At 44.0% G+C, this 12,511-nt stretch overlaps 1 protein-coding gene across 2 annotated transcripts in view; it reads right to left on the reverse strand.

Annotated features, from left to right (window-relative positions):
* Positions 1 to 616: 616 nt before the first annotated feature.
* Positions 617 to 12,511, reverse strand: part of SPSB1 (splA/ryanodine receptor domain and SOCS box containing 1) — a 37,572-nt gene continuing 25,677 nt past the window's right edge. The window contains exons 1-3 of one of the 2 annotated variants that reach the window (XM_054222247.1): positions 8,848 to 9,334; positions 6,471 to 7,299; positions 617 to 2,748 (exon numbers count right to left, since the gene is read on the reverse strand). In XM_054222247.1, the coding sequence (XP_054078222.1) occupies positions 2,621 to 2,748; positions 6,471 to 7,164 (822 nt within the window). In that variant the 5' untranslated portion in view covers positions 7,165 to 7,299; positions 8,848 to 9,334 and the 3' untranslated portion in view covers positions 617 to 2,620. Of the gene's footprint in view, positions 2,749 to 6,470; positions 7,300 to 8,847; positions 9,335 to 12,511 lie in introns of those variants that run through there. The other variant, XM_054222246.1, reaches the window with a different exon arrangement.

Raw genomic sequence — 12,511 nt, forward strand, 5'->3', positions numbered from 1 at the left:
TTTAGCCCTCATCATTTTATTTTTACTTTCTTCTATCCACCATCTCCCTTCCGAAGAAAAAGGGCAGTCGGGTATCAACATAAAGTAGGTTAGTGATTTGTTTGCCTATGAGCTTCTTTTCTGGAAAAAAAAAAAAAAAAGAAAAGTTGTTTGCTGTAGTCTAGGAGAGAAATTTGCAAACCTGCATAATGCATCAAGTTTGGCAAGATAGCCGGGGCCCTATCTACTGAACCTCCTTGAATCTATTTGAAGAAAAAGGACTATGGTATAGTAAGTCAGTTGTAAACCAAGTTAAATTAGGAAACCAAGGCTGCGCTCTCATCACAGATTTTATTCAACTCCATCTGGAGTAGACATTTTTAGGCACTAGTGGCAGCTGAACCGAATCTCAGGTTATCACACCCTACCACCCTGTACCAATAGCTGCAGTTTGTCCTCCACCTGTACACACCTTTTAGATGCCAGCTTTAAATTGTTATTCTTCCAAGCAGAGACAAGACCACAACAGCCCTTGCTTCACCTGTCTGAGCTGGCTTCTGGGGAATGAGCTCACCATTCATGTAGAAACTAGACAGAAAGGACTCATCATTACATACAAATAAAAACCAGCAACAAGTAATATTTAATAAAGTTTATTAGGTTATGAGTATTATCTACAGTCATAAAATAGGAAGTCAGAACCTAAAACTGTACAAAGCAACGTACTGGTGAAGTGAGAAGAGATGGAAACAAGGGAGCACAAAGAGCATTAGAAGTAGGGAGAACACAGCTGCTTCCCTGGAGTTCTGGAAGACACTGGTTCAAGTCGAAGGCAACCAAGTAGGGCTCCATACACACTGGATTTTCTTGTGTCCCACCCTGTAACAGAAACTAGTACAAACCCCTACTTTAAAAAAGAAATCATATAATATTAGATTAAAAAAGGGGCACATCACACCCCACCCAGTCTTGGCACCAATTCTGTGCTTTAAAAAATATACTATGCAAGTAGTTTATTTTAAAAAAAGGTACCCTACAGCAGCTGTTTAAAACATGTTCTTATACATACACCACAAATATATATATTAACATTTTCAACAACTAAACTCATTTGTACCTACACAGAACTGAAGGGATAACTCAAGAGCAAAAAAAACCAACCACACAAACATTTTTCAAGACAAAGAAATGTGCAAAATAACCCCAGAAAGGCAGCATAGTAACCTGTAGAGAGGTCAAGAGAGCAGCTCCTGCTAGTAAAGGAGTGTCATCCTCTTTACTTGGCTACTGAGGTGAGAATCTATTTGGGATGTGCTGATTTTGCCTGAATTGCTTGTCCTGTTTATTGCAGTTCTCTCCTGTCCCCCAGCCCCAGCTCTGGAGAGGTTCAGCTTCTTCTTGCTGGGCCTAAAGACAACCTCGCTGGCCTCTGTTAAAGTTTCACAAATTACATTCTGCAGCAATCACCTTCTGGATATCTCATCTGCTGATGGTACTTCTGCAGCCACGCTGCTACCACCTTCTCTGGGACATCTTCCCGCCCCCAATCAAGAAACAGAGAACTATTTCTGCTGCATAGTTCAGTGGAGATATGCCGATGGTCTATGACAGAACAAAGCCTGGTTTGGATGACTTTAAGCAGCTTATCTAAGAAGAGACATTCCTGGCAGAGCCATTAGAGAGACACATTAGTATGTTTCCCTAAAGCCTTAACATAGAACAGGCTATACAAAAAGCAGACCTAAGATGGCAAGGATCTATAGCTGTGTAACAAATCTCAGCTCATATAGTCTGCCTCAGCCTATTGCAGAAGTTTGTCCCTTCCCTGTCCCCACATCAGCAAGGAACACCTGATCCCAGACTAAAACCTGCAGTTTAAAGACAGGAAGAAGAGGGCAGGTGAAGACACAGTCTGACTGCTCAGTCAACTGAGTCAAATCCACTAAGAAGGGGCAGAACAGAAAATGGAGCAGGAGAACTGAGAAAGCAATGGTGATAAACAAGAAAACAGGATTCACCATCTATGAAATAACATTAGAACATGGTGAGAAGTCCTGGCAGAGATACAGACATCAGTGACACAACCACCTTCTCCAAATTAAAAAGTGTCCTGGTGGAAGGGTTCTTGGTTTTGGTGTTTCAGGGGTTGGGGTTGTATTTTATTATTTTTTTTGGTTTTTAAAAACTCAGCAATTAATTCTTGGTATTCCAGACTCTTCCCAACTCTGCTGGCCACCCCATGCCTTTCCGTTCTTAGGACCCGGTCTTAATATTTCCACTCCTAATACCTTCCCTTCCCCCAAATTATGTTCTTCCCTTTAGCTGGTACAGAGAAATCATTAACTCCTAGGCTCAACAACCCAAAGGATGCAGTACAGCCTTTTCTCAGGAAAAGCAGGGAAATGTTCCTTTTGTAAGTGTGCTGGGAAGTGACTTCCAAAGAACAAAACGCTCAGTTGTGAAACAAGGATTATTTGAGAGGTTGCCAATAAGGGCACATGGAGACTTAAGCAGTGGCAGGAATACTTTGGCCAAGGAGTTCTAACAGTAGCAATGACACAAAGAGCAGAGAACCCATTGCTCAGTGGGTCAGCTCCAATATTTTGCCTTGGTTCCAACTCTCTGTCCTTGAACACGAAGGTCATTGGTAGAGCAGGTAACTCTTGAGGGAAGCTGGCAGTGGCAGTGTAGGGATCTCATTCAGTCTTTCCTTGCCCAGAGCAAGCCTCACAGCTCGCCGACACAAGTCCATCAAAGGCAGTGGTTCAGCTGGGAAGAGAGATGCAAGACATTAACATCCCAACCCACAAGTTACACATTCATTTTGCTAGTTCTAAAAACGCCCCCAGAAAAAGGTTGAACAAGAAAAGTGAATGCCTGGCATGTTTGCGGGACCCAAGCCATTCAGCACTCACATCAACAACTTCAGCTCATCAAATACACAGGCAGGGCATGATGTTTCTGTAGAGGTTATTTAAGCAATACATGTGTGTGAATGAAAAAAAAAATACTAGAAGCCCCTAACGGAAGTTCCCCCCCCACACGATACCATTCATTCAAGTCAGAACACATCCTCTAGCCTGTGCCTTATTGCAGTATCTGAAAACCTTTGTAAGAAATTCACTGAAGCAAATGACTGCAGCAAACAGTTTGATAGCATCATGTGGTAGGGGCACCCAGAAAGTACCACAATTTGTCTCTTATATAGTAGGATGACAGCTGTCAACCTCTTCATTTGTGCTACATACTTCCCATGAAAAACAAAGCCATCCGTCCAAGCTTCATGTCACTACTCATACTGTGACATTTTCCATTAGAGGATTCCCTCCTGTGTCATAAGCCTGGTAAATATACAAGCCTTTAGCTATCTTTTTCACATCCTGTACTTACAAACACTAAACAAGATAATACTAGTTTTTCAGGAATGGCATATGAGGCCCTTTGATGCTGAAGAGTTATTCAGAACATACAGGGGACTAAGGTCAAAGCCAGAGTTAACGTATCACAGCTGCACAAAAGGAAGATACAGATTAGTTTCTCACACCTTCTGTTGCTAAGTCTGTCAATGCTCACCTTTACACAGCATGCTGCTCAAGCCTAAGGGGTTTCTCCTCCCTCAAGAGAGGACTAACACAAAGACATCCTAAATTAAGCCGATAACTGGACATCCTTCTAATAGCCTGAGGGTTCAGCAGGCACCATTAGAAAGCTTCCTTTACAGCTATCTTGGGCTGAACACAGACACCTAAAAACATCCACAGGAATGGAAAAGTTTGGCTGAGAAGCTGCAGTTTTCAGGAACCTTGACAGATGCCAACAGCTCTAGCTTCCACTACTACAAGCCAAATTAATCTGACTGTTCATACAGCTGTTTTAAATAGCTGAAAGACAGGAAAAGCTTAGTTTTTCTGAACATGGGCATGTTACTTTTTTTTTAAAAAAAAAAACAAAACAGAATTCGTTTCACCAATAAGGTGAATATAAGTCCCTTCCTTCCAGGTTCAAAGATAATAGCCAAAATTGAAAAGCTTTAAGAGAGAGAAGAGTGTTGTCAGTAGCCTCTCATCAGGCTACTCCTGATTCCACTTTGGAAAGAGTAAATGGTCATACTGCTCCATGTAGAAAACACTTCCAGTGAAGGGCGGAGAAAGCTAATTTTTATCTAATTTTTGGCAAAGAGTCTGTGAGAAGGAGAGTTAGCTGAGGAGAGGCTTGCTAATAAAGTCAAGAAATATACACTTGAACTGGTCTGTCTCCTCCTCAAGTCAGCAGCCAGAGTTGAACTAATGCCATTTCCCCCTCCTCCTTCCCTGCTATGGATCACAAGGGGATCCATAGCTCCAGGGGAAGCTGCAGTGGAATGCTTTTCTAGCAGTTCTCCAAAAGTTTTGCCAGTGCTTCAAGCATTGATTATTCCTGAGGAATCACACCTCTATACGTACACCTTGCTCACACTGATAGCTGGGTGGAGAGCACACAGATCTGCCAGGGCAGTGCTGTTGCTTCCCAAGCCCCACCATTTGTCATAGATGTTCTGTGCCGTAAGTGAAAACATGGTTACACCCAGCGCAAGGTACTGCTGGTCTTGCCTGCTCATGACCTACTCCAGGATCCACAGTGCCTCTTCTGCAGGGACAGGTCTCTAAAGCTGGCCTGCACGTCTCAGCTCTGGCTCTGATACTGCCAGAGAGGCCTATTACTGGCAACACTCCTTTGACACTTCCCAGTGTAGCTTATTCCTAAACCACTGCGGTACAAATATGCAGTATTCAAAGTCTGTCCCAATTCCTCCTGCTCCATATGGTGATAGAGCTGGGACAGAGGCATTGTCTAGCCAGCATCCCAGAGGACAAGGGGCCCTGACCTTCAATGCCTATAGACATTAACATAACAAATACATTCCAGTTTAATGGCCTTAAAAGGAGAGGATCTTCTTCCCACAGAGATTAAGAACAAGAACTTTGTCCTCATCTAGTTTGCACTGATAACCCCATGACAGGAGACCAAAAGAGAAAGCACACACATATCTGACCTCCTTCCATTCACAAGCACTACAATCACTGGACAGTGTTGCTATTGAATGCTCAGAAGTGGTTAGAGCCAGACACCTTCTTTCTATCTGTGCCAAAATAGCGTCCCGTCATTCCTGGCCTTATGCCCACAATTCACTCCTATGCTGAGAGCACATTACAACCAAATCCAATGCTGGAGGTGGCCGTTTCCTTGCTAAGCGCAGTTCTGTGCCAACAACTCCACAGACTTGCTGGCTTTGAGAGGAGCTGCAGATTTTGGCTTTCACACTTCAGAAAAACCTGGTTACTGGAGCTGCTGCCATTCTGTAAGCTGTTGTGGCAGAATGAGCTAGATTTCTTTCTTTTGGTGAGAAAGTGCTCTGACAAGAGGTATCTATTTGGTCTTGCTGAGTTGAAGCATATTTCTCAAAGCACTTGTGGATTTTGCTCCTATCCCTTTTCAAGTTTGCAAGTTTTTCCTGGTTATCCTGACAGCCCAGTTTTTCTCGTGCCCAGTGTCAGTTTTGTTGTACCTCATGTCACCATTGCCAGGGGTTTGCCATTGCTGGCCAAACGTTAGAACGTGTTCTAAGCACAACTAAAAGAGCTCAGTATGCTACAGCCTTTGCACAGACACTGTTCTGGAATGCAGGGGAAACACTACTCTTTTCATATCAATACTGCCAAATTTATTTCACTAACAACATAAATCCAGATTTTAATCCACTTCCTTCACCTCTCTCCTCCACCCTACCCAGAGGACTGAGTCACAGTCTGGCCCAATGGGAACTTCTGACTATGAGAGATAACAGACTTTAGCACATTTGAACAGCCAAATTTATTACTAAGCTTAGCTAGAGATTGATGTTCCTATTAGTAAAAGGCCTGGCATGCAAGCTGGGCTGGCTACAATATCCAGCCCCACATTAAAAATGAGCACACCCAGCCCTGAAAAACACAGGGAAGTGAGCTACTTGTTTGAGACATGAGACATTCCCATTTCCTTAGATAGGGACAGATCTTCCCGCTCATGCCTCCAAGGGATTTTAAAAGTCCCTCCACTAGCTATTTAAGTAAGGTGATTGTCCCTCAGAGACTGTTTCCTGTAAAGGGACACCAAGACTATGTTGCCAATAATGCAACTATCAGAAGGACATTCCTGCTGATACTTTGGAAGCAGAGTAGAAAGGTTTTCTATCTCTAGACATCACCTGGCATCACTTTCTCCCACCATACTAACTCCCCAAACCCTGCTTGCTCCCTGCAGCACCTTGGTAACAGTACAAGTATACCGCCAGACAAAATTTTTGATTTAGCCATTAAGGATTCAGAGCTGTATCCAGCAGTCCTACTGCTGCTGACATGATATCCTCAGCTCTCCAGAAAAATGAAAACCCTCCCCAGGATGGTCTAGTACACCTGCACTTAAATAGCGCACAGATCTATGCTACTAGAACAAATACAGGGAGTTATACTCACGGTCAAGTCCATTCAAGTAGCGCATCCGTATTTCACAGTGTCCCCACACTGCGCTTACCACTGGATATAGCTTTTTCCCTTTGAGTCCCCGAAATGCAACACCCATGTATTGCCCATCTACAATGAAGCTCAGTGTCCCATCATCCATGTCCAGAACCACCAGGAAGGAGTCTGGCACAATGAAAGTTTCATCTGGTTCTAAGAAGGCAGGATAGGTTTTACTTGGCTGGTTCTTGCCATCGTGGTACAGTCTGTTGCGCCCAAGGTCCCACCCCCAGGATTCATGGTTATTTCCTACAAGCGTTGTGTACCCTACTGAATGCAAAGGGGCATCTGCTGTTGCCACCCCAACCACAGCATGCGTCCCTCGCTGCCTCATCGCCCATGTGATCTGCCACACATGAAGTCCTCGCGTGTATCCCACTTTGCCTCTGATGGCATCTGTACTCTGAGCCACCGGATGCCGGTGAAATATGAGTTTGTCATCCTCTTTCACAAATACATTCAGTGAGCGATCATCATTGTTCCATGAATGCAATAACTGGACTTCATATGATACCGGAGGCATGTCCAGTAGCAAGTCTAGACGCGTGGGTTTGCTGTAGTCGAGTCCTTGGAGTTCCTGTTTCAGTGGCCTGTATACAGGGTCCCTCATATCCACAGTCTTTATCCCACCTGTGACCTTCTGACCCATGGTGTATTCTGATTTTGCCTATTTATAGGCTCCCAAGGCAAGCTCATCGATTTACCCGGCCACTCTTGCTGTCATTCAGCCCTCCAGAGAAAGTTGCTAGGAGACCTTGTCAAGATGTGCACCAGTCAGTATTGCCTAATGGATGGAAAGAAAAACAAGAGACGAGTTAAACATTAGCACACACAACCTTGTATGCAACATTTACAGAGCAGTTTAATCTGCTTATTCTGACATCTTGTCCTTCCTTCCCACCAGCAAGGAAGGGTAATGCATGCTACTTATGCAGGAGACCCTGCATAGCAGAGAGAACGTATAGATCAAATAGATAGGTATTAAGTTTCCAATGCCCCCTTCAGAAAGGCACTCTAATTTCTCCTTCTTTGTCTAAGGAAGGTATAGATTCAGCCACCAGAGCTCATCTTTACAGTGAATGACCTGCACCTTATTACTGCATCACTGAACTCTACGAGAGCACATCTGTATTTAGGCTGTCTCCAGCAAACCTTGCTTTTACATCATGATCACCTATATGTTGTCCTGGCTGGAAAATTCAGAGAAAGCATTTATTCAATGCAGAAGACTCAGAACCCACTGCATAGTAATGCTTAAGAGTTAAATTTTTCCTGATTGTCTTCAGTTGACAGGAGGACTGAAAACAGTGTTTTGTATAAGCGTAGTTTTACCTGGTCTCCCAGCCCTAGTTCATACCCCAAGGCCAGGCTGAGCAAGACATCCCAGTGAAGGCCCAGGCTGCCCCACTGGTGTTCACTGTTCCAGCTCCTTCCAACCACCATGGAGAACAACTTCTCCTGCCAAAGTCACCTCTATAGCTGTCTACAATGGAGCCAAAACACAGAACGCATTTAATACTCAGAAAAAGAGCCTAAACAGCTCCAGTCAATTTCTTACAGACAGACCTATGTCTACAGTCAATTGCATTGTCTCTGGACCCTGTAGTAAGGTGCTACAGCTGACTAGTAGAGAGGGACTGGTTTATATGGGTAACTACTCTGCAAAGCTTTAGTCTGAGCTGTCCCTAGCGAGAACGAGTGAATGTCCCTGGCATAAAAGAGTGAATAAACTTCTCCCTCTGCTGCTCTAGAGAGGCTGGAACTAGCCTTCAGAAGGCAAAACATTCAGAAGGATAACTTCCACTATAGGGAAAGGAAAGCAGGCTGCCTTTCAGGAGGGATATATTTATGTTCTAGCTCAAGAAGAGGACCACAAAGACTGGCAGGTAGAACAGGCACTACAAACAGGCCTAGCACCTGCACTGTTTTTCCAGGGTCCAAATCAGCTTATTCATATAACACTACATTAGCACTTTGTGTTCTCCTAGCTGGTACTGCAGTGCTTCCTTTGCAGTGCTCCCAGATCTGACAGACATTAGATGAAGACAACTGAGTTCTAGCCTTCATTTTTTTTGTCTGACAGTTGTAAACAAACGTTCTTGGGGAACCTCTAGGATGTGAGCATCCCCTAGAGTAAAGGCTACATACTGCAAAGACACACACAGAAGTATTCTCTTGTTATCCAGACATAAATAATATTCTTCCCTCAGCATAAACAATTCCAGAAGAGAAATAAAGCATTGAACACAAACCATCTCCCCATAGCAGTGATCAAACAAGGCAGGAACTAAGCAATAAAAATAAAAACTTCTCCATCTGGAGAGTTACAAACCTTCCACAGATCATCTGGCAAAGCAGCTAGCAGCCACTGATACAGGTTTGAGGACATAATTCTCTGCAACCTCACTAAAGCTTTGCTAAGTACCTCGGACGTCTGACTGAAAGTCCAAAACAGCAGACAAAACCTGCTGGGTCCAGCCGCTGGTGACACCCATTCCAGCAGCTATTGGTACTACCGGCCCCGGTGAATTACTGGAGTCAAGAGAGCAGATAAGCCTGCTGTATGGTTTGTCTCAAATGAGCAGCTTCAGTTGGGGCAGCTTCTCTTCTCCATGAGGAAAAAATCCCCAGCTTCAAATGCCAAGTCCAGAGGGAGGAGCAAGATTCTTCTCACAGTTTAGCAGTTTTCCTTCCAAATTTCAGAGAAACCTCTAACAAGTTTAAGCCAGCTTGGCTAGAGATACTAGCTCACTTCGTGTACCTCTCCTCCAGCACTGCATCCACCAAAGTGTCTCTGCTCTCACTCAGCAACACAAACAACCCTCTGTAAGACAGCTGCCAAACTGGGGGCAGCTATTAGGAGAATCAGAAGTGGGAGGGGAGCAAACTAGCTTTCTAAGAAAAAAAAGTGTTATTTTAACATTTCCTGAAGTGAGGCAATCACACAGGGCTCCTGCCAGCTACAGTCACAACACTTACTCACAACCAAGGACCTCATCTGGCATAGAAAAATAGAGCATGAATCAGATCTGGTTTAAAAATAAAGGTTACTGGACCTAAGCAGCAAGGCTTCAGCTAGAAGGTGACAGGGAAGGCTCATGTATGGTCTGGGTTAGGGAACAATTCACCAGCTTCCCTACAGGTTTTTACTACTAGTCCAGGGTATGCTATTGGAACAGTGAGCTCAAATCTTGTAGTTCTTAGAGACAAGACTACTTTTCCTTTCCTTCCGTCCTTTTTTTCAAGTATGGAGAAGAAAACGCCCAAGGTTCTTTAAAAGACACATCCCAATGCATGTTACTAGGTAGCAGTATAGCTATTTCAAACTATTCAGGAACCTCAGATGTATGGCACTGACAGACAGAAGATGGTTCATTAAACAACTGCATTTAAATAAGGTCCAATCACATTATTAGCTGGTAAGGTCACTGAGACATCCTGCAAGTTAAATAAATACCATCCTCAACATCAAAACAAATCCTGAATTATATCAGCCAGCTGGTCAACTGCTGAAAATAAGTAACAGCAAAACCAGTTGAGGGATGGCACAGTCACTGGGTGCCAGCACATCACCCTCCCCCAACACATTATTTAGCTGCTCTGCCCCACAGCTCAGGTGCTTGCGCCCAAGTGTTTCCATGACATAAGGCATTCCCAGCCTCTAAGGGCTCTGCAAGCCTACGGAACAGCAATATCTAAAACCAAGGGATCCCAAGAACGAGCTGATACAGACACGAGCTGAGCTGCTGGTGTACGAGTTCAAGTTCACTGTTCTGTCTTGCAGAGACTGTGTCACAACATTGCAATGAATCCCACAAACCCACCTAGTAAGTTGTCTGATCTGCTTTTTCAACTCAGCACATGTATGGCATACAGTTATTCAACTGTTTAAGAGCAGTTCCTCCCAACCATCCCACTGTCCTACCTTGAAGCCCTCATGCCTGTCTGTACTCAAGTTCTCAGTTTTATATCTCAAAGTTGACACCAGCTCTGTTATGAAGATATTTGTGAAGTCTAATAGGTGTCTTCCCTGGGAAAGGCATATTAATACTGACCAGATGCAATAATTTTTAAAAAGTTTCAGTGTAAGTCATTTGCTCAAGCTGGGATAAAGACCATCAGGCTGCTGAGACAGAACTGAATCGTGTCATGTTCTACAGAAAGTACCAGATGAACTACCTGGCATTCCCAAGGCCCATGGACAAAGGCCGTCAACAAGGCACTTGGAAGTGCCTTGGCTAAAGCACACTTGGAAGCCTACAGGTAAATTCAGCTGTTGGAACTTCGATTAGGGTAAAGGAACAAAACATTGTCAGAAGAAGAGGCAGAGATTTCCCAAGCGCTGTACCATACATGTGAGAACGCGGTATAGGAAGCAAGAACCAAACCAAAGCAGCCTACAGGAGTACTGGTGCAGACTGAAGCACAAAATGCTCAAGGAGAGAGAATAGAATACAATTCTGTTCATTAACAAAACAATGCCTCGTTCATGATGACTTTTTGCCTTTTGCCAACATAAGCTTCATCATATTTCTCTCAAGGCAGCTGCACCAGAAAGGGAATCACCACAGTGAAAACCAACAGGGACTTGTGAAGCCCATGGGACAGGATACCATCCCACCGCCCACTCCAAAGAGAAAGCAGTCTTTCCTGAACACAAGCACCACTCATCACTTGCATTAGTTATGACTTTTTCCCAGGCAGACTATTAACAGTAGATGAAGGACAATGGCCAGAATAAAGAAGGGAAAGGGGGAAAGAGAGAAAAATGATTGGAACAGAGGGGTCGATTAGACTGAAAGCAGGTCAGATACTGAGCATCATACGCCAAGATTTAAGTGCAACATGGCTCCTTATTAGGGCAAGGCAACAATTCCTGCTCCGAGCTGGCTCCACGGTTCCTGGCACTAGCCTGGTCTAGAACTGCAGAGTGGCACCTTGCCCTCCAGTCATGAAGCACAATTACACCCTCATCTTTTAAAAGGAAAAGTCTCTTCATGCACAAGACAATACAGGCACTTTCCCTCAGCAGGACAGATACAGAAAAGCTTACCCTCTTAAATTAATGGATTAATGCCCAGGGCAGCTTGATATGAGACACAGCCAGCTATGAATTAAAAGATATGCTAGGGAATTAGCTACTTCCAAACCTTTGAACTGTTACAGGTTTAAGTACAAGTGTAAGCACTGAAAGTGCTTTTATCTTATCATATCAACAGCTCAGGCTTGCTGCAATTCTGCTCTGCTTTATAAACATAAGCTCAACCCCATGATGCTCTCTTCTGCTCCCATGCTATTTTCAGTTTCATTGTTAACCTTCTAGGCTTAAAAGCTTTGGAATGAAATTATGAGAGCGTCTCAGAGAAAAGCGTTCACTGCTATTTTCAGTGAGAATTAGATCTCCCCTCAGTTTAGCTCTTCAGAGCAAGGAGGCAATTTGCCATACTAGAAAGATATGCCGCATTTCAAAACAACTGCTTGCTGCAAATAGATCAGGGCAGGAGACAAAGACATTTCAATGGAAGCATCTGAAGTCTCAGTCCACCATCTGCACACAAGGCAAAGTGTCAGTACTAGCCATTCAGGAGTTGCTGTCACTGCTGGTTCCATTTACCAGCCCAACTCCTGAGCTGCCAGAGTGCTGCCAGAGGCTCAGTGTAGCATCAACGGTTCACAACTGAAAAATCCAGGGCAAAAAGAGTTCTAGAAGCATCCACTCCAAAACAATGGGAAGCAAAAAAAAAAAAGCCACCTTACTGGAAGATGCCTGCACTTGTTTAAGCACCTGTGAGGCACTCACTCAGCCACTGAAGACATCTGTTTTCTTGAGGCTGAATACTGGCAAACCATTCTCCTTCAGTTACACACTTCAACAGAAACACTTCAGACAGTTACAAAAAGTTTGGTAACTTCGGTTCAGAAAATCCATGGCTCCTCACAGGTCCTCCCTTGCTCTGCAGCTCAACACCTATATAGGACACCTGTCTGGAACATCA

The sequence above is a fragment of the Rissa tridactyla genome, chromosome 16 (assembly GCF_028500815.1).
Source record: "Rissa tridactyla isolate bRisTri1 chromosome 16, bRisTri1.patW.cur.20221130, whole genome shotgun sequence".
Taxonomy (NCBI): Eukaryota; Metazoa; Chordata; class Aves; order Charadriiformes; family Laridae; genus Rissa; species Rissa tridactyla.